This window comes from Oncorhynchus nerka, linkage group LG27 (genome assembly GCF_034236695.1).
Source record: "Oncorhynchus nerka isolate Pitt River linkage group LG27, Oner_Uvic_2.0, whole genome shotgun sequence".
Taxonomy (NCBI): domain Eukaryota; kingdom Metazoa; phylum Chordata; class Actinopteri; order Salmoniformes; family Salmonidae; genus Oncorhynchus; species Oncorhynchus nerka.
Genome location: NC_088422.1, coordinates 104846969 through 104868905, shown reverse-complemented (window position 1 = coordinate 104868905; position 21937 = coordinate 104846969). Strand labels below are relative to the sequence as shown.

At 45.9% G+C, this 21937-nt stretch overlaps 1 protein-coding gene across 1 annotated transcript in view; it reads left to right on the top strand.

Moving 5' to 3' along the window:
* The first annotated feature begins 3298 nt into the window (after positions 1–3298).
* The window catches only part of LOC135565161 (b(0,+)-type amino acid transporter 1-like), a 49385-nt gene continuing 30746 nt past the window's right edge, over positions 3299–21937 (top strand). Inside the window, exons 1-3 of the mRNA XM_065011221.1 lie at positions 3299–3406; positions 11556–11708; positions 20091–20238. Coding sequence (XP_064867293.1) covers positions 11562–11708; positions 20091–20238 — 295 coding nt within the window. The 5' untranslated portion in view covers positions 3299–3406; positions 11556–11561. The remainder of the gene's footprint in view (positions 3407–11555; positions 11709–20090; positions 20239–21937) is intronic.

Below are 21937 nucleotides of genomic sequence, written 5' to 3'. Positions count from 1 at the left end.
CTCCAGCCCCTGCCTCCCCTACCTCCCTGTTCTCCAGCCCCTGCCTCCTTCTACCTCCCTGTTCTCCAGCCCCTGCCTCTCCCCTACCTCCCTGTTCTCCAGCCCCTGCCTCCCCTACCTCCCTGTTCTCCAGCCCCTGCCTCCCCCTACCTCCCTGTTCTCCAGCCCCCACCTCCCTGTTCTCCAGCCCCTGCCTCCCCCCTTCCTCCCTGTTCTCCAGCCCTGCCTCCTCCTACCTCCCTGTTCTCCAGCCCTGCCTCCTCCTACCTCCCTATTCTCCAGCCCCTGCCTCCTTCTACCTCCCTGTTCTCCAGCCCCTGCCTCCCCTACCTCCCTGTTCTCCAGCCCTGCCTCCTCCTACCTCCCTGTTCTCCAGCCCCTGCCTCCCCCTACCTCCCTGTTCTCCAGCCCCTGACTCCCCTACCTCCCTGTTCTCCAGCCCCCCCCACCTCCCTGTTCTCCAGCCCCTGCCTCCCCTTCCTCCCTGTTCTCCAGCCCTGCCTCCTCCTACCTCCCTGTTCTCCAGCCCTGCCTCCTCCTACCTCCCTATTCTCCAGCCCCTGCCTCCTTCTACCTCCCTGTTCTCCAGCCCCTGCCTCCCCCTACCTCCCTGTTCTCCAGCCCTGCCTCCTCCTACCTCCCTATTCTCCAGCCCCTGCCTCCCCTACCTCCCTGTTCTCCAGCCCCTGCCTCCCCTACCTCCCTGTTCTCCAGCCCCCACCTCCCTGTTCTCCAGCCCCTGCCTCCCCCTTCCTCCCTGTTCTCCAGCCCTGCCTCCTCCTACCTCCCTGTTCTCCAGCCCTGCCTCCTCCTACCTCCCTGTTCTCCAGTCATCAAATCAAATGTATTTATAAAGCCCTTCTTACATCAGCTGATATCTCAAAGTGCTGTACAGAAACCCAGCCTAAAACCCCAAACAGCAAGCAATGCAGGTGTAGAAGCACGGTGGCCAGGAAAAACTCCCTAGAAAGGCCAGAACCGAGGAAGAACCCTAGAGAGGAACCAGGCTATTTAATTTTACCTTTATTTAACCAGGCAAGTCAGTTAAGAACACATTCTTATTTTCAATGACGGCCTGGGAACAGTGGGTTAACTGCCTGTTCAGGGGCAGAACGACAGATTTGTACCTTGTCAGCTCGGGGGTTTGAACTCGCAACCTTCCGGTTACTAGTCCAACACTCTAACCACTAGGCTACGCTGCCTATGAGGGGTGGCCAGTCCTCTTCTGGCCATGCCGGGTGGAGATTATAACAGAACATGGCCAAGATGTTCAAATGTTCATAAATTACCAGCATGGTCAAATAACAATAATCACAGTTGTTGTCGAGGGTGCAACAAGTCAGCACCTCACGAGTAAATGTCATTTGGCTTTTCATAGCCGATCATTAAGAGTATCTCTACCGCTCCTGCTCTCTCTAGAGAGTTGAAAACAGCAGGTCTGGGACAGGTAGCACGGCCGGTGAACAGGTCAGGGTTCCATAGCTGCAGGCAGAACAGTTGAAACTGGAGCAGCTGTCACGACTTCCGCCGAAGTTGGCTCCCCTGCCTGTTCGGGCGGTGCTCGGCGGTCGTCGTCACCATCCTACTAGCCACTACCGATCCCTTTTTCGTTTGTCTGTTGGTTTTGTCTTATTAGTTTCACCTGTGTGTATTTTAGTTTAATTAACGTCCTTATATATAGTAGGTTGTCCCGCCCTTGTTTTGTGCGGGATTGTTTTTGTTACTCTGTAGTATGGTGGTTTTCGTGTGGTTATTCTCCTATTTGGTCCTGTGTTTGGGCTGGTCAATTGTGTGTGTTGGCGTGACCGTTTTTGTGCGCCGGAGAATAAATTGACAATCTACTGAACCCTGCTCTCTGCGCCTGATTCCACCCACCACTCCTAGTAAATCGTGACAGCCGCAGCACGGCCAGGTGGACTGTGGACAGCAGTCCTGAGGCATGGTCCTAGGGCTCAGGTCCTCCGAGAGAGAGAAAGAAAGAAAGAGAATTAGAGAGAGCATACTTAAATTCACACAGGACACCGGATAAGACAGGAGAAGTACTCCAGACATAACAAACTGACCCTAGCCCCCCGACACATAAACTACTGCAGCATAAATACTGGAGGCTGAGACAGGAGGGGTCAGAAGACACTGTGGTCCCATCCGATGATACCCCCGGACAGGACCAAACACAAAGGATATAACCCCACCCACTTTGCCAAAGCACAGCCCCCACACCACTAGAGGGATATCTTCAACCACCAACTTACCATCCTGAGACAAGGCCGAGTGTAGACCACAAAGATCTCCGCCACGGCACAACCCAAGGGGGGGGGTGGGCGCCAACCCAGACAGGAAGATCACGTCAGTGACTCAACCCACTCAAGTGACGCACCCCTCCTAGGGACGGTATGAAAGAGCCCTAGTAAGCCAGTGACTCAGCCCCTGTAATAGGGTTAGAGGCAGAGAATCCCAGTGGAAAGAGGGGAACTGGCCAGGCAGAGACAGCAAGGGCGGTTCGTTGCTCCAGAGCCTTTCCGTTCACCTTCACACTCCTGGGCCATTCCATAAAAATGGAGCTCTATAGGAGACAGCCCTGCCTCCAGCTGTTTGCTTAGAAATTCTAGGGACAATTAGGAGGCCTGCGTCTTGTGACCATAGCATACGTGTAGGTATGTACGACAGGACCAAATCGGAGAGATAGGTAGGAGCAAGCCCATGTAATGCTTTGTAGGTTAGCAGTAAAACCTTGAAATCAGCCCTTGCCTTGACAGGAAGCCAGTGTAGGGAGGCTAGCACTGGAGTAATATGATCAAATATTTTGGTTCTAGTCAGGATTCTAGCAGACGTATTTAGCACTAACTGAAGTTTATTTAGTGCTTTATCCGGGTAGCCGGAAGTAGAGCATTGCAGTAGTCTAACCTAGAAGTAACAAAAGCATGGATTAATTTTTCTGCATCATTTTTGGACAGAAAGTTTCTGATTTTTGCAATGTTACGTAGATGGAAAAAAGCTGTCTTTGAAACAGTCTTGACATCTTCTTCAAAAGAGAGATCAGGGTCCAGAGTAACGCCGAGGTCCTTCACAGTTTTATTTGAGACGACTGTACGACCATCAATTTTATTGTCAGATTCAACAGAATATCTCTTTGTTTCTTGGGACCTAGAACAAGCATCTCTGTTTTGTTCCAGTTTAAAAGTAGAAAGTTTGCAGCCATCCACTTCCTTATGTCTGAAACACAGTCCTTGCCTCCTCCTACCTCCCTTGTTCTCCAGCCCCTGTGTCCTCCAATCAGACGGAGTGTTGAGTCTCTGTTCCTCCTCCCATAATGTGTTCTTTGTCTCAGGGAGACAGTCAGGAGTAGTTGAGACCCACAGAGGCATGTGTTGTGCATCGTAGTAGATCTATCTCCTGCTGCTATCAGGTGAGTCTGCGGTGTTGACGCCAGCTGTGTCAGAGAGGAGAGGAATTTATGTCTGGGGTTTCAAGTTTAGTCAGTGGGTCTGGAAATGGTGTGTTATTATGAGAGGCGGTAGAACAGTAGAACAGAACAGAAGAGGACAGTAGAACAGTAGAACAGAACAGAAGAGGACAGTAGAACAGTAGAACAGAACAGAAGAGGACATTAGTACAGTAGAACAGAACAGAAGAGGACATTAGAACAGTAGAACAGAACAGAACAGAACAGGACAGTAGAACAGAACAGAAGAGGACATTAGAACAGTAGAACAGAACAGAACAGAACAGGACATTAGAACAGAGAACAGACATTAGAACAGAACAGAACAGTAGAACAGAACAGAAGAGGACATTAGAACAGAACAGAACAGAACAGACAGTAGAACAGTAGAACAGTAGAACAGAACAGTAGAACAGAACAGAAGAGGACAGTAGAACAGTAGAACAGAACAGGACAGGACAGTAAAACAGAACAGAACAGAACAGGACAGTAGAACAGTAGAACAGAACAGAAGAGGACATTAGAACAGTAGAACAGAACAGAACAGAACAGTAGAACAGAACAGAAGAGGACATTAGAACAGTAGAACAGAACAGTAGAACAGAACAGAAGAGGACATTAGAACAGTAGAACAGAACAGTAGAACAGAACAGTAGAACAGAACAGAAGAGGACATTAGAACAGTAGAACAGAACAGTAGAACAGAACAGTAGAACAGAACAGAAGAGGACATTAGAACAGTAGAACAGAACAGTAGAACAGAACAGTAGAACAGAACAGAAGAGGACATTAGAACAGAACAGAAGAGGACATTAGAACAGTAGAACAGAACAGTAGAACAGAACAGACAGAGGACATTAGAACAGAACAGAACAGAACAGTAGAACAGAACAGTAGAACAGAACAGGACAGTAGAACAGAACAGGACAGTAGAACAGAACAGAAGAGGACAGTAGAACAGAACAGAACAGGACAGTAGAACAGAACAGTAGAACAGTAGAACAGAACAGGACAGTAGAACACAGAACAGAACAGGAACAGTAGAACAGAACAGAAGTGGACAGTAGAACAGTAGAACAGAACAGAACAGAACAGTAGAACAGTAGAACAGAACAGGACATTAGAACAGTAGAACAGAACAGAAGAGGACAGTAGAACAGAACAGAACAGAACAGTAGAACATAACAGAAGAGGACAGTAGCACAGTAGAACAGAACAGAAGAGGACAGTAGAACAGTAGAACAGAACAGAAGAGGACATTAGAACAGTAGAACAGAACAGAACAGAACAGGACAGTAGAACAGAACAGGACAGTAGAACAGAACAGAAGTGGACAGTAGAACAGAATAGAAGAGGACAGCAGAACAGTAGAACAGAACAGGACAGTAGAACAGTAGAACAGAACAGGACAGTAGAACAGAACAGAAGTGGACAGTAGAACAGTAGAACAGAACAGAACAGGACAGTAGAACAGAACAGAAGAGGACAGTAGAAAAGAACAGAAGAGGACAGTAGAACAGAACAGAAGAGGACAGTAGAACAGTAGAACAGAACAGAACAGGACAGTAAAACAGAACAGAACAGGACAGTAGAACAGTAGAACAGAACAGAACACAGTAGAACAGAACAGTGGACAGTAGAGGACAGTAGAACAGAAGAGGACAGAGAACAGAAGAGGACAGAACAGAACAGAACAGAACAGAACAATAGAACAGTAGAACAGAACAGGACAGTAGAACCGAACAGAAGAACAGAACAGAAGAGGACAGTAGAACAGTAGAACAGAACAGAACAGGACAGTAGAACAGAACAGAAGTGGACAGTAGAACAGTAGAACAGAACAGAACAGGACAGTAGAACAGTAGAACAGAAGAGGACAGTAGAACAGAACAGAAGAGGACAGTAGAACAGAACAGAAGAGGACAGTAGAACAGTAGAACAGAACAGGACAGTAGAACAGAACAGAAGTGGACAGTAGAACAGAACAGAAGAGGACAGTAGAACAGTAGAACAGAACAGGACAGTAGAACAGAACAGAAGTGGACAGTAGAACAGTAGAACAGAACAGAAGAGGACAGTAGAACAGTAGAACAGAACAGAACAGGACAGTAGAACAGTAGAACAGAACAGGACAGTAGAACCGAACAGAAGTGGACAGTAGAACAGAACAGAAGAGGACAGTAGAACAGTAGAACAGAAGAGGACAGTAGAACAGAACAGAAGTGGACAGTAGAACAGTAGAACAGAACAGAACAGTAGAACAGAACAGAACAGGACTGTAGAACAGTAGAACAGAACAGAAGAGGACATTAGAACAGTAGAACAGAACAGAACAGTAGAACAGAACAGAACAGAACAGAACAAGAGGACAGTAGAACAGAACAGTAGAACAGAACAGAAGAGGACATTCGAACAGTAGAACAGAACAGAAGAGAACAGTAGAACAGAACAGTAGAACAGAACAGAAGAGGACATTAGAACAGTAGAACAGAACAGTAGAACAGAACAGAACAGAACAGGACAGTAGAACAGTAGAACAGAACAGGACAGTAGAACAGAACAGAAGTGGACAGTAGAACAGTAGAACAGAACAGAAGAGGACAGTAGAACAGTAGAACAGAACAGAACAGAACAGTAGAACAGAACAGAAGAGGACAGTAGAACAGTAGAACAGAACAGAACAGTAGAACAGTAGAACAGAACAGAAGAGGACAGTAGAACAGTAGAACAGAACAGAACAGTAGAACAGTAGAACAGAACAGGACAGTAGAACAGAACAGAAGTGGACAGTAGAACAGTAGAACAGAATAGAAGAGGACAGTAGAACAGTAGAACAGAACAGAACAGAACAGTAGAACAGAACAGAAGAGGACAGTAGCACAGTAGAACATTTACATTACATTTACATTACATTTAAGTCATTTAGCAGACGCTCTTATCCAGAGCGACTTACAAAGAGGACCTTAGACATCCAGTGGAACAGCCACTTTACAATAGTGCATCTAAATCTTTTAAACAGGGGTGAGAAGGATTACTTTATCCTATCCTAGGTATTCCTTAAAGAGAACAGAAGAGGACAGTAGAACAGTAGAACAGAACAGAAGAGGACAGTTGAACAGTAGAACAGAACAGGACAGTAGAACAGAACAGAAGAGGACAGTAGAACAGTAGAACAGAACAGAGGACAGTAGAACAGTAGAACAGAACAGAACAGAACAGAACAGAACAGAACAGAACAGAACAGTAGAACAGAACAGTAGAACAGAATAGAAGAGGACAGCAGAACAGTAGAACAGAACAGGACAGTAGAACAGTAGAACAGAACAGGACAGTAGAACAGAACAGAAGTGGACAGGAGAACAGTAGAACAGAACAGAACAGGACAGTAGAACAGTAGAACAGAACAGAAGAGGACAGTAGAAAAGAACAGAAGAGGACAGTAGAACAGAACAGAAGAGGACAGTAGAACAGTAGAACAGAACAGAACAGGACAGTAGAACAGAACAGAAGTGGACAGTAGAACAGTAGAACAGAACAGAACAGGACAGTAGAACAGAACAGAAGTGGACAGTAGAACAGTAGAACAGAACAGAAGAGGACAGTAGAACAGTAGAACAGAACAGAACAATAGAACAGTAGAACAGAACAGGACAGTAGAACCGAACAGAAGTGGACAGTAGAACAGAACAGAAGAGGACAGTAGAACAGTAGAACAGAACAGAACAGGACAGTAGAACAGAACAGAAGTGGACAGTAGAACAGAACAGAACAGGACAGTAGAACAGTAGAACAGAACAGAAGAGGACAGTAGAACAGAACAGAAGAGGACAGTAGAACAGAACAGAAGAGGACAGTAGAACAGAACAGAACAGAACAGGACAGTAGAACAGTAGAACAGAACAGGACAGTAGAACAGAACAGAAGTGGACAGTAGAACAGTAGAACAGAACAGAAGAGGACAGTAGAACAGTAGAACAGAACAGGACAGTAGAACAGAACAGAAGTGGACAGTAGAACAGTAGAACAGAACAGAAGATGACAGTAGAACAGTAGAACAGAACAGAACAGGACAGTAGAACAGAACAGAACAGAACAGAGACAGTAGAACAGAACAGAACAGGACAGTAGAACAGAACAGAACAGGACAGTAGAACAGTAGAACAGAACAGAAGAGGACAGTAGAACAGAACAGAAGTGGACAGTAGAACAGAAGAGGACAGAACAGAGGACAGAACAGTAGAACAGAACAGAACAGTAGACAGAACAGAACAGGACTGTAGAACAGTAGAACAGAACAGAAGAGGACAGTAGAACAGTAGAACAGAACAGAAGAGGACAGTAGAACAGTAGATCAGAACAGAACAGTAGAACAGAAGAGGACAGTAGAACAGAACAGTAGAACACTAGGTTGTGGCCTGGTCTGTCTGTCTGTCTGCCTGTCTGCCTGTCTGCCTGTCTGTGTGCCTGTCTGCCTGTCTGTCTGTCTGTCTGTCTGTCTGTCTGTCTGTCTGTCTGTCTGTCTGTCTGTCTGTCTGTCTGTCTGTCTGTCTGTCTGTCTGTCTGTCTGTCTGTCTGTCTGTCTGTCTGTCTGTCTGTCTGTCTGTCTGTCTGTCTGTCTGTCTGTCTGTCTGTCTGTCTGTCTGTCTGTCTATCATAGAGGCTGTAACAGATCATTAACAGAACCAGGTCATATAAAGTTGTAAACCAATGACAGTAGTTCACAAAGTGTTCAGTGTGTTCCACCACATTAAACCTTTAACCCTCGTAGCTGTCAGGCTGGCTGACCATCAGCTGTTACAGTGTGTGTGGTGTGTGTGTGTGTGTGTGTGTGTGTGTGTGTGTGTGTGTGTGTGTGTGTGTGTGTGTGTGTGTGTGTGTGTGTGTGTGTGTGTGTGTGTGTGTGTGTGTGTGTGTGTGTGTGTGTGTGTGTGTGTGTGTGTGTGTGTGTGTGTGTGTGTGTGGTGTGTGTGTGGTGTGTGTGTGTGTGTGTGTGTGTGTGTTGTCAACCACTTGTTGCCTTACATCCTGGAATTAAAATGGATTTCTTGGGGGTTTGTATCCTTTGATTTCCACAACATGCCTACCACTTTGAAGATGCAAAATAGTTTTTTATTGTGAACCAAACAAGAAATAAGACAAAAAAGAACAGAAAACTTGAGCGTGCATAACTATTCACCCCCTCCAAGTCAATACTTTGTAGAGCCACCTTTTGCAGTAATCACAGCTGCAAGTCTCTTGGGGTACGTCTCTATAAGCTTGGCACTTCTAGCCACTGTGATTTCTGCCCATTCTTCAAGGCAAAACTGCTCCAGCTCCTTCAAGTTGGATGGGTTCCGCTGATGTACAGCAATTGTAAGTCATATCACAGATTCTCAATTGGATTGAGGTCTGGGCTTTGACGAGGCCATTCCAAGACATGTACAGTTTCCCCTTAAACCACTCGAGTGTTGCTTTAGCAGTATGCTTAAGGTCATTGTCCTGCTGGATGGTGAATCTCATTCCTTCAATTCTGACCAGTTTCCCCTGCTGATGAAAAACATCCCCACAGCATGATGCTGCCACCAACATGCTAATCTGTGGGGATGGTGTTCTCAGGGTGATGGGAGGTGTTGGGTTTGCACCAGACATAACGTTTTCCTTGATGTCCAAAAAGCTACATTTGACCAGAGTACATTCTTCCATATGTTTGGGGAGTCTCCCACATATCTTTTGGCGAACACCAAAAGTGTTTGCTTATTTTTGTCTTAAGCAAGAAACACAAGTAATGGACATTAGACCAGTGAAAATCTGTCCTTTGGTCTGATGAGTCCAAATTTGAAATGTTTGGTTCCCACCACCATGTCTTTGTGAGACGCAGAGTAGGTGAACGGATGATCTCTGCATGTGTGGTTCCCTCCGTGAAGCATGGAGGTGGAGGTGTGATGGTGTGGGGGGATTTGCTGGTGACACTGTCAGTGATTTATTTAGAATTCGAGGCACACTTAACCAGCATGGCCACCACAGCATTCTACAGCGATACACCATCCCATCTGGTTTGAGCATAGTGGGACTATCATTTGTTGTTCAACAGGACAATGACCCAACACACCTCCAGGCTGTGTAAGGGCTATTTGACCAAAAAGGAGAGTGATGGAGTGCTGCATCAGATGACCTGGCCTCCACAATCACCCGACCTCAACCCAATTGAGATTGTTTGGGATGAGTTGAACCGCAGAGTGAAGGAAAAGCAGCCAACAAGTGCTCAGTATGTGGGATCTCCTTCAAGACTGTTAGAAAAACATTCCAGGTGAAGCTGGTTGAGAGAACGCCAAGAGTGTGCAAAGCTGTCATCAAGGCAAAGGGTGGCTATTTGAAGTATCTCACATATAAAATATATTTGATTTGTTTAACACTTTTTTGGTTACAACATAATTCCATACGTGATATTTCATAGTTTTGATGTCTTCACTATTATTCTACATCGTAGAAAATAGTAAAAAATATGTGTGTCCAAACTTTTGACTGGTACTGTACATCCGACAAGAGAGAACACAACACAACATAAAGAGAGACCTAAGCAACACAGCATGGTAACAACACAAAACATGGTTCAAACATTGGGCACAGACTACAGCACAAAGGGCAAGAAGGTAGACACAACATTACATCATGTGAAGCAGCCATTAACTGTCAGTTTGTCTCCACACATTAACAATACATCATGTGAAGCAGCCATTAACAGTGTGTCTCCACACAACAATACATCATGTGAAGCAGCCATTAACATTAATCATGTGAAGCAGCCATTAACTTTCTCAGTCATGTGAAGCAGCCATGTCTGTGTCTCCACACAACAATACATCATGTGAAGCAGCCATTAACTGTTTGTCTCCACACAACAATACATCATGTGAAGCAGCCATTAACTGTGTCTCCACACAACAATACATCATGTGAAGCAGCCATTAACTGTGTCTCCACACAACAATACATCATGTGAAGCAGCCATTAACTGTCAGTTTGTCTCCACACAACAATACATCATGTGAAGCAGCCATTAACTGTGTCTCCACACAACAATATGTGAAGCAGCCATTAAGTCAATCCATCATGTGGAAGAGCCATTAACTGTGTCTCCACACAACAATACATCATGATGAAGCAGCCATTAACTGGTCTCACACAACAATACATGTGTCTCCATACAACAATACATCATGAGAAGCAGCCATTAACTGTGTCTCCACACAACAATACATCATGTGAAGCAGCCATTAACTGTGTCTCCATACAACAATACATCATGTGAAGTCTCCTCCATTATCTGACAGCATTGTCTCCACACAACAATACATCATGTGAAGCAGCCATTAACTGTGTCTCCACACAACAATACATCATCATGAAGCAGCCATTAACTGTGTCTCCATACAACAATACATCATGTGAAGCAGCCATTAACTGTGTCTCCATTACTGTGTCAACAATACATCATGTGAAGCAGCCATTAACTGTGTCTCCACACAACAATACATCATGTGAAGCAGCCATTAACTGTGTCACAATACATCATGTGAAGCAGCCATTAACTGTGTCTCCACACAACAATACATCATGTGAAGCAGCCATTAACTGTGTCTCCATACAACAATACATCATGTGAAAGCCATTAACTGTGCTCCATTACATCATGTGAAGCAGCCATTAACTGTGTCTCCACACAACAATACATCATGACAACAAACATCAGCATTAACTGTCAGTGTGTCTCATTACAACAATACATCATGTGAAGCAGCCATTAACTGTGTCTCCACACAACAATACATCATGTGAAGCAGCCATTAACTGTGTCTCCACAATACATCAAGCAGCCATTAACTTTGTCTCCACACAACAATACATCAGAAGCAGCCATTAACTGTCAGTTTGTCTCCATGATTGAGTCTTTGAATGACGGTGAATTGATGAGACCAAGAAGAGAACTGACTGTCATCTTTACAATGTCCTCTTACGTGTGTGTGTGTGTGTGTGTGTGTGTGTGTGTGTGTGTGTGTGTGCAGGTGTGTGTGTGTCCACACAAAATGTGTGTGACATGTGTGTGTGTCTCCATGATTGTGTGTGTGATGAGCAGGGTGACATGGACGAGGGCAGTGTGAGGAAGAGGAAGGACATGTTTAATGGAGGCCCCGCCCCCGACCCCGCCCCCGGCCCAACCTCCAATATGTCTGCCTCCCACTCCAAGCCTGCTGAGGAAGACGTGAAGGCTACCGTGCTACAGAAGGATGTGAGTAATGTAGAGGACAGTGTGTGTGTTAGTCTGTCTCTCTCTCTACGTGTGTGTGTGTGTGTGTGTGTGTGTGTGTGTGTGTGTGTGTGTGTGTGTGTGTGTGTGTGTGTGTGTGTGTGTGTGTGTGTGTGTGCGTGCGTGCGTGCGTGCGTGCGTGTGTGAGTAATGTAGAGGACAGTATGTGTGTTAGTCTGTCTCTCTCTCTCCGTGTGTGTGTGTGTGTGTGTGTGTGTGTGTGTGTGTGTGTGTGTGTGTGTGTGTGCGTGTGTAATGCCTGGACAAAAGACCATTTTAAAACCATCCCACTGCTCATGCCGTGTCTACAGACAAAAAGTGATTCTCGGAGGGAGATGCACAACTGGTAAATAGTCTCCTTTTAGACGTGTCAGCCAGTCAGGTGGCTGCCGGCAGAGACTTCTAGTGCAGCAACGTTGAAGGGCTCTGGCTGGTATTACTGAGCCAGCTAGAAGGATGAAGGATGAAGATGAGTCTACCTCAGCAGGAGCAAAAACACACGTTACTCAGAAGTTCTCATAGTAACTTTAGTGGTTGAAAAAGTTCCCAAATGTCATAAAAAGTAAAGATACCTTCATAGAAAATGACTCAAGTAAAATACTACTTAAATAAAACTATTTAGTTTTAAATGTACTTAAGTATCAAAAGTAAATGTAATTTCTAAAACATACTTAAAACTTGTTATGGCTGCAATCCCACTACCGGGATCGATATGACAACTACCAGTGAAAATAGAGGCGCCAAATTCAAACCACAGAAGTCTCATAATTACAATTCCTAAAACATACATGTGTCTTATATCATTTTAAAGGTAATCTTGTTGTTAATCTCACCAAAGTGTCCGATTTTAAATAGGCTTTTCAGCGAAAGCACGTCAAACGATTATGTTAGGTCTCCACCAAACCACAAATCAGCACAGGCATTTTCCAGCGAAATATAAAGCATTCACAAAAAGCAGAAATAAAGATAAAATGAATCACTAACCTTGAATTATCTTCATCAGATGACACTCATAGGACTTCATGTTACACAATACATGCATGTTTTGCTTGATAAAGTTCATATTTATATAAAAACAATCTGAGTTTACATTGGCTGATTAGATTCACTAGTTCCAAAAACATCAAGTGATTTTGCAGAGAGCCACATCGTTTCAACAGAAATTACTCATCATAAATGTAGATGATAATACAAGTTATACACATGGAATGATAGATATACCTCTCCTTAATGCAACCGCCGTGTCAGATTTCAAAAAAAGTTTACGGGAAAAACAAACACATGCAATAATCTGAGACGGCGCTCAGAACAGAAGCCAAAATTAGACGCCATATTTTTATGTTTGAAGAGCAACACAGTGGTTTCCACATCCCGTCCTGCTCCAGCAACGTCTAGCGAAGTCAGATCAAGATCAAGAGAGCATGATGTCCTGTTTTTAGCATATCACATTTCTATCTTTTACGTTGATCAAACTAAAGTATAAATACCACCGATTTCCAGCTGTGTTTGACCAGTGTAAGGAAGTGGGTACAACAGATTGATGAGGAAATAGTTTTATTTAAATCCATTTTGGAAATAAGGCTGTAACCGCTGGGGTCATTGTATAACTAATAGGCTACGTGAATGAACCTACAGCAGCCGAGGTGATAATGGCTGGGGTCATTGTATAACTAATAGGCTACGTGAATGAACCTACAGCAGCCGAGGTGATAATGGCTGGGGTCATTGTTTAACTAATAGGCTACGTGAATGAACCTACAGCAGCCGAGGTGATAATGGCTGGGGTCATTGTATAACTAATAGGCTACGTGAATGAACCTACAGCAGCCGAGGTGATAATGGCTGGGGTCATTGTATAACTAATAGGCTACGTGAATGAACCTACAGCAGCCGAGGTGATAATGGCTGGGGTCATTGTATAACTAATAGGCTACGTGAATGAACCTACAGCAGCCGAGGTGATAATGGCTGGGGTCATTGTTTAACTAATAGGCTACGTGAATGAACCTACAGCAGCCCAGGTGATAATGGCTGGGGTCATTGTATAACTAATAGGCTACGTGAATGAACCTACAGCAGCCGAGGTGATAATGGCTGGGGTCATTGTTTAACTAATAGGCTACGTGAATGAACCTACAGCAGCCCAGGTGATAATGGCTGGGGTCATTGTATAACTAATAGGCTACGTGAATGAACCTACAGCAGCCGAGGTGATAATGGCTGGGGTCATTGTATAACTAATAGGCTACGTGAATGAACCTACAGCAGCCCAAGTGATAATGGCTGGGGTCATTGTTTAACTAATAGGCTACGTGAATGAACCTACAGCAGCCGAGGTGATAATGGCTGGGGTCATTGTTTAACTAATAGGCTACGTGAATGAACCTACAGCAGCCCAAGTGATAATGGCTGGGGTCATTGTTTAACTAATAGGCTACGTGAATGAACCTACAGCAGCCGAGGTGATAATGGCTGGGGTCATTGTATAACTAATAGGCTACGTGAATGAACCTACAGCAGCCCAGGTGATAATGGCTGGGGTCATTGTATAACTAATAGGCTACGTGAATGAACCTACAGCAGCCCAGGTGATAATGGCTGGGGTCATTGTTTAACTAATAGGCTACGTGAATGAACCTACAGCAGCCGAGGTGATAATGGCTGGGGTCATTGTATAACTAATAGGCTACGTGAATGAACCTACAGCAGCCGAGGTGATAATGGCTGGGGTCATTGTATAACTAATAGGCTACGTGAATGAACCTACAGCAGCCCAGGTGATAATGGCTGGGGTCATTGTATAACTAAATAGGCTACGTGAATGAACCTACGTGAATGAACCTATGGCTGGGGTCAGCAGCCCAGGTGATAATGGCTGGGGTCATTGTTTAACTAATAGGCTACGTGAATGAACCTACAGCAGCCCAGGTGATAATGGCTGGGGTCATTGTATAACTAATAGGCTACGTGAATGAACCTACAGCAGCCGAGGTGATAATGGCTGGGGTCATTGTATAACTAATAGGCTACGTGAATGAACCTACAGCAGCCCAAGTGATAATGGCTGGGGTCATTGTTTAACTAATAGGCTACGTGAATGAACCTACAGCAGCCGAGGTGATAATGGCTGGGGTCATTGTTTAACTAATAGGCTACGTGAATGAACCTACAGCAGCCGAGGTGATAATGGCTGGGGTCATTGTTTAACTAATAGGCTACGTGAATGAACCTACAGCAGCCAGGTGATAATGGCTGGGGTGATAATGGCTGGGGTCATTGTTTAACTAATAGGCTACGTGAATGAACCTACAGCAGCCCAGGTGATAATGGCTGGGGTCATTGTTTAACTAATAGGCTACGTGAATGAACCTACAGCAGCCCAGGTGATAATGGCTGGGGTCATTGTATAACTAATAGGCTACGTGAATGAACCTACAGCAGCCCAGGTGATAATGGCTGGGGTCATTGTATAACTAATAGGCTACGTGAATGAACCTACAGCAGCCCGAGGTGATAATGGCTGGGGTCATTGTATAACTAATAGGCTACGTGAATGAACCTACAGCAGCCGAGGTGATAATGGCTGGGGTCATTGTTTAACTAATAGGCTACGTGAATGAACCTACAGCAGCCGAGGTGATAATGGCTGGGGTCATTGTATAACTAATAGGCTACGTGAATGAACCTACAGCAGCCGAGGTGATAATGGCTGGGGTCATTGTATAACTAATAGGCTACGTGAATGAACCTACAGCAGCCGAGGTGATAATGGCTGGGGTCATTGTATAACTAATAGGCTACGTGAATGAACCTACAGCAGCCGAGGTGATAATGGCTGGGGTCATTGTATAACTAATAGGCTACGTGAATGAACCTACAGCAGCCCAGGTGATAATGGCTGGGGTCATTGTATAACTAATAGGCTACGTGAATGAACCTACAGCAGCCCAGGTGATAATGGCTGGGGTCATTGTATAACTAATAGGCTACGTGAATGAACCTACAGCAGCCGAGGTGATAATGGCTGGGGTCATTGTATAACTAATAGGCTACGTGAATGAACCTACAGCAGCCGAGAGTCTCAGATGGACTGAGGTAGGTAGATTGTATAGCTAACAGGCTGTGTGTTTGTAGATGGACTGAGGTAGGTAGATTGTATAGCTAACAGGCTGTGTGTTTGTAGATGGACTGAGGTAGGTAGACAGGCTGTGTGTTTGTGATGGATAGCTAACAGGCTGTGTGTTTGTAGATGGACTGAGGTAGGTAGATTGTATAGCTAACAGGCTGTGTGTTTGTAGATGGACTGAGGTAGGTAGATTGTATAGCTAACAGGCTGTGTGTTTGTAGATGGACTGAGGTAGGTAGATTGTATAGCTAACAGGCTAACAGGCTGTGTGTTTGTAGATGGACTGAGGTAGGTAGATTGTATAGCTAACAGGCTGTGTGTTTGTAGATGGACTGAGGTAGGTAGATTGTATAGCTAACAGGCTGTGTGTTTGTAGATGGACTGAGGTAGGTAGATTGTATAGCTAACAGGCTGTGTGTTTGTAGATGGACTGAGGTAGGTAGATTGTATAGCTAACAGGCTGTGTGTTTGTAGATGGACTGAGGTAGGTAGATTGTATAGCTAACAGGCTGTGTGTTTATAGATGGACTGAGGTAGGTAGATTGTATAGCTAACAGGCTGTGTGTTTGTAGATGGACTGAGGTAGGTAGATTGTATATCCAACAGGCTGTGTCCTTGTGGACTGAGGTGAATGAACCTACAGCAGCCAAGGTGATAATGGCTCTGGGGTCATTTTGGCTTGTTTTGCTGTTCTCCAAATAGCATTTTAGAGATTTTAAATCGTATAGAAATGCAGTAAATGAGCTTCGACATTGTCATTTATGTTTATGTGGTCACCCTAATGTGTGTGTCTGACAGAGAGGGAGCCTGAGTAGAGTTTCACAGCATAGGATCCCCAATGGCTCTCACGGTCATTACTGTAATCCGCCAGCCAGCCAGCCAGCCAGCCAGCCAGCCAGCCAGCCCAGAGCAGACAGCTTTAACTACAGTGTCAGCCGGTACCAACCTCTATCCCCCCCCGTTTTAACCTGCTGTAGTCTGTTCCACACTCACTGAACTCACTGATCCCAGTGTGTCCCAAGTGGAACCCTAATCCCTGTGTAGAAAACAGGGTGCCATTTCATATGCAGACTCTGTCTCACTGGTTCTCACTGAACTCACTGATCCCAGTGTGTCCCAAGTGGAACCCTAATCCCTGTGTAGAAAACAGGGTGCCATTTCATACGCAGACTCTGTCTCACTGGTTCTCACTGAACTCACTGATCCCAGTGTGTCCCAAGTGGAACCCTAATCCCTCAGATGTAGAAAACAGGGTGCCATTTCACCACATCAGACTCTGTCTCACTGGCTCTCTCAGAACAGCAATCTGGGACCTTTACCACATCAGATCATACTAAACCAGACTAGATCCATCTGGGACCTTTACCACATCAGATAATAATAAACCAGACTAGATCAATCTGGGATCAGATAAATAAACCAGACTAGATCAATCTGGGACCTTAACCACATCAGATAATAATAAACCAGACTAGATCAATCTAGATCCATCTGGGACCTTAACCATATCAGATAATAATAAACCAGACTAGATCAATCTGGGACCTTTACCACATTTACCACATCAGACCTTACCATCAGATACTAATAAACCAGACTAGATCAATCTGGGACACATCAGATAATAATAAACCAGACTAGATCAATCTGGGATAATAATAAACCAGACTAGATCAATCTGGGACCTTTACCATATCAGATATAATAAACCAGACTAGATCAATCTGGGACCTTTACCACCAGATAATAATCAGATAATAATAAACCAGACTAGATCAATCTGGGACCTTTACCACATCAGATAATAATAAACCAGACTAGATCAATCTGGGACCTTTACCACTTCAGATAATAATAAACCAGACTAGATCAATCTGGGACCTTTATCAGATACTAAAAACATGTCAATCCCTTTAATTGTCTGTTGGATAAATCTGTTGGATAAATCTTTGGACGTGAAGTAAAAACCATTATTTTGCTCTTCAAATATAACAATACCACAAATGAAGTATGACCTGGCATTCTGGTTCCATTCGTGTGAAAACTGACCAAGTATGACATTGCATTCTGGTTCCATTCGTGTGATAACTGACCAAGTATGACCTGGCATTCTGGTTCCATTCGTGTGATAACTGACCAAGTATGACATTGCATTCTGGTTCCATTCGTGTGATAACTGACCAAGTATGACATTGCATTCTGGTTCCATTCGTGTGATAACTGACCAAGTATGACATTGCATTCTGGTTCCATTCGTGTGATAACTGACCAAGTATGACATTGCATTCTGGTTCCATTCGTGTGATAACTGACCAAGTATGACATTGCATTCTGGTTCCATTCGTGTGATAACTGACCAAGTATGACATTGCATTCTGGTTCCATTCGTGTGATAACTGACCAAGTATGACATTGCATTCTGGTTCCATTCGTGTGATAACTGACCAAGTATGACATTGCATTCTGGTTCCATTCGTGTGATAACTGACCAAGTATGACATGGCATTCTGGTTCCATTCGTGTGAAAACTGACCAAGTATGACATTGCATTCTGGTTCCATTCGTGTGAAAACTGACCAAGTATGACATTGCATTCTGGATCCATTCGTGTGATAACTGACCAAGTATGACATTGCATTCTGGTTCCATTCGTGTTCTCGCTTGCTACAAGTGCATAAGCTACTCGAGTGACCAACATCAATCCTCCTGGCTTGTGTACAAGGCCTTTGTATGGTAGCTGTAAATGTATAGTCATGTTACAGGGTTACTGAGTGACTCTGACAACAGTAGCTGACTGACTGAGGAATGTTAGGAAGCTGTTTACTGGTCAGTACCTCTCAATAGAACTACTGCTTCATTCTGTAGTTTACACCGTGAGGCTCTCAGGAACCCAGGGTCAGTACCTCTCAATAGAACTACTGCTTCATTCTGTAGTTTACACCGTGAGGCTCTCAGGAACCCAGGGTCAGTACCTCTCAATAGAACTACTGCTTCATTCTGTAGTTTACACTGTGAGGCTCTCAGGAACCCAGGGTCAGTACCTCTCAATAGAACTACTGCTTCATTCTGTAGTTTACACCGTGAGGCTCTCAGGAACCCAGGGTCAGTACCTCTCAATAGAACTACTGCTTCGTTCTGTAGTTTACACCGTGAGGCTCTCAGGAACCCAGGGTCAGTACCTCTCAATAGAACTACTGCTTCATTCTGTAGTTTACACCGTGAGGCTCTCAGGAACCCAGGGTCGGTACCTCTCAATAGAACTACTGCTTCATTCTGTAGTTTACACCTGGAGGCTCTCAGGAACCCAGGGTCAGTACCTCTCAATAGAACTACTGCTTCATTCTGTAGTTTACACCGTGAGGCTCTCAGGAACCCAGGGTCGGTACCTCTCAATAGAACTACTGCTTCATTCTGTAGTTTACACCTGGAGGCTCTCAGGAACCCAGGGTCGGTACCTCTCAATAGAACTACTGCTTCATTCTGTAGTTTACACCGGGAGGCTCTCAGGAACCCAGGGTCAGTACCTCTCAATAGAACTACTGCTTCATTCTGTAGTTTACACCGTGAGGCTCTCAGGAACCCAGGGTCGGTACCTCTCAATAGAACTACTGCTTCATTCTGTAGTTTACACCGTGAGGCTCTCAGGAACCCAGGGTCGGTACCTCTCAATAGAACTACTGCTTCATTCTGTAGTTTACACCGTGAGGCTCTCAGGAACCCAGGGTCGGTACCTCTCAATAGAACTACTGCTTCATTCTGTAGTTTACACTGTGAGGCTCTCAGGAACCCAGGGTCAGTACCTCTCAATAGAACTACTGCTTCATTCTGTAGTTTACACTGTGAGGCTCTCAGGAACCCAGGGTCAGTACCTCTCAATAGAACTACTGCTTCCTTCTGTAGTTTGCACTGTGAGGCTCTCAGGAACCCAGGGTCGGTACGTCTCAATAGAACTACTGCTTCATTCTGTAGTTTGTTGAGGAATTTTGCCTCAACAGGGGTCATACAAAACTAAATGTACACATTAAGACACGTGGTTGAGTGGTAAAACATTCACATACACAAAGCCTCCCAACAGGGTAATACAAAACTAAATGTACACATTAAGACACGTGGTTGAGTGGTAAAACTTTCACATACACAAAGCCTCCCAACAGGAGCCGGGGGTTTAATCGCTGGTTCTACCGCCTGTATCACCCTCACAGGAAGTTGTCATAACCACATCCTGTCTCTCTCTGCAGGTGGGCCTTTTGAGTGGGATCTGTCTGATCGTAGGAACCATGATCGGCTCCGGCATCTTCATCTCCCCTAAGGCAGTGCTGCTGGAAACGGGAGCCGTAGGACCTTGTCTGTGTGTCTGGGCTGCCTGCGGGGTGCTAGCTACACTGGGTGAGGAGACACACACACAGGCTACACTGGGTGAGGACACACACACATGCTACACTGGGTGAGGACACACACACACAGGCTACACTGGGTGAGGACACACACACATGCTACACTGGGTGAGGACACACACACACAGGCTACACTGGGTGAGGACACACACACATGCTACACTGGGTGAGGACACACACACACAGGCTACACTGGGTGAGGACACACACACACACACACACACACACACACACACACAGGCTACAGTGGGTGAGGACACACACATTACCTGATCTGACCTGGGTAATCTCTAACCAGAACCTAAATGACACCATAAACTGAGATAGATTACCAGATTAACCCTATCCTGGGTAATCTCTAACCAGACACTAAATGACACCATAAACTGAGATAGATTACCAGATTAACCCTATCCTAGGTAATATCTAACCAGTCACTAGTGGTCGGAAAGAATGATAGGAATCTCCTAAATCAGGAATGACCAAAGTGAGAAGGGCTCCGTGTGAGAAGGGCCCCGTGTGAGAAGGGCCCCGTGTCAGGAGGGCTCCGTGTGAGAAGGGCCCCGTGTGAGAAGGGCCCCGTGTGAGAAGGGCCCCGTGTGAGGAGGGCCCCATGTGAGAAGGGCCCCGTGTGAGAAGGGCCCCGTGTGAGAAGGGCCCCATGTGAGGAGGGCTCCGTGTGAGGAGGGCTCCGTGTGAGGAGGGCTCCGTGTGAGAAGGGCCCCGTGTGAGAAGGGCCCCGTGTGAGGAGGGCTCCGTGTGAGAAAGGCCCCGTGTGAGAAGGGCCCCGTGTGAGAAGGGCCCCGTGTGAGAAGGGCCCCGTGTGAGGAGGGCTCCGTGTGAGAAAGGCCCCGTGTGAGAAGGGCCCTGTGTGAGGAGGGCCCCATGTGAGAAGGGCCCCATGTGAGGAGGGCTCCGTGTGAGAAGGACCCCGTGTGAGAAGGGCTCTGTGTGAGAAGGGCCCCGTGTGAGGAGGGCCCCGTGTGAGAAGGGCCCCATGTGAGGAGGGCTCCGTGTGAGAAGGGCCCCGTGTGAGAAGGACCCCGTGTGAGAAGGGCTCTGTGTGAGAAGGGCCCCGTGTGAGGAGGGCCCCGTGTGAGAAGGGCCCCATGTGAGGAGGGCTCCGTGTGAGAAGGGCCCCGTGTGAGAAGGGCCCCGTGTGAGAAGGGCCCCGTGTGAGAAGGGCCCCGTGTGAGAAGGGCCCTGTGTGAGGAGGGCCCCGTGTGAGAAGGGCCCCGTGTGAGAAGGGCCCCGTGTGAGGAGGGCCCCGTGTGAGGAGGGCCCCGTGTGAGAAGGGCCCCGTGTGAGAAGGGTCCATGTGAGAAGGGCTCGATGTGAGAAGGGCTCCGTGTGAGGAGGGTCCATGTGAGAAGGGCCCCGTGTGAGAAGGGTCCATGTGAGAAGGGCCCCGTGTGAGGAGGGTCCATGTGAGAAGGGCCCCATGTGAGAAGGGCCCCGTGTGAGAAGGGCTCGATGTGAGAAGGGCCCCGTATGAGAAGGGCTCCGTGTGAGAAGGGCTCTTTGTGAGAAGGGCCCCGTGTGAGAAGAACTGGAACTGCATCCCTATGGCACCCTAACTCTATGGGTCGTGGTCTAAAGTAGTGCACTATATATAGAGAATAGGGTGCCATAGGGCTCTGGTCTAAAGTAGTGCACTATATAGGGTGCCATAGGGCTCTGGTCTAATGTAG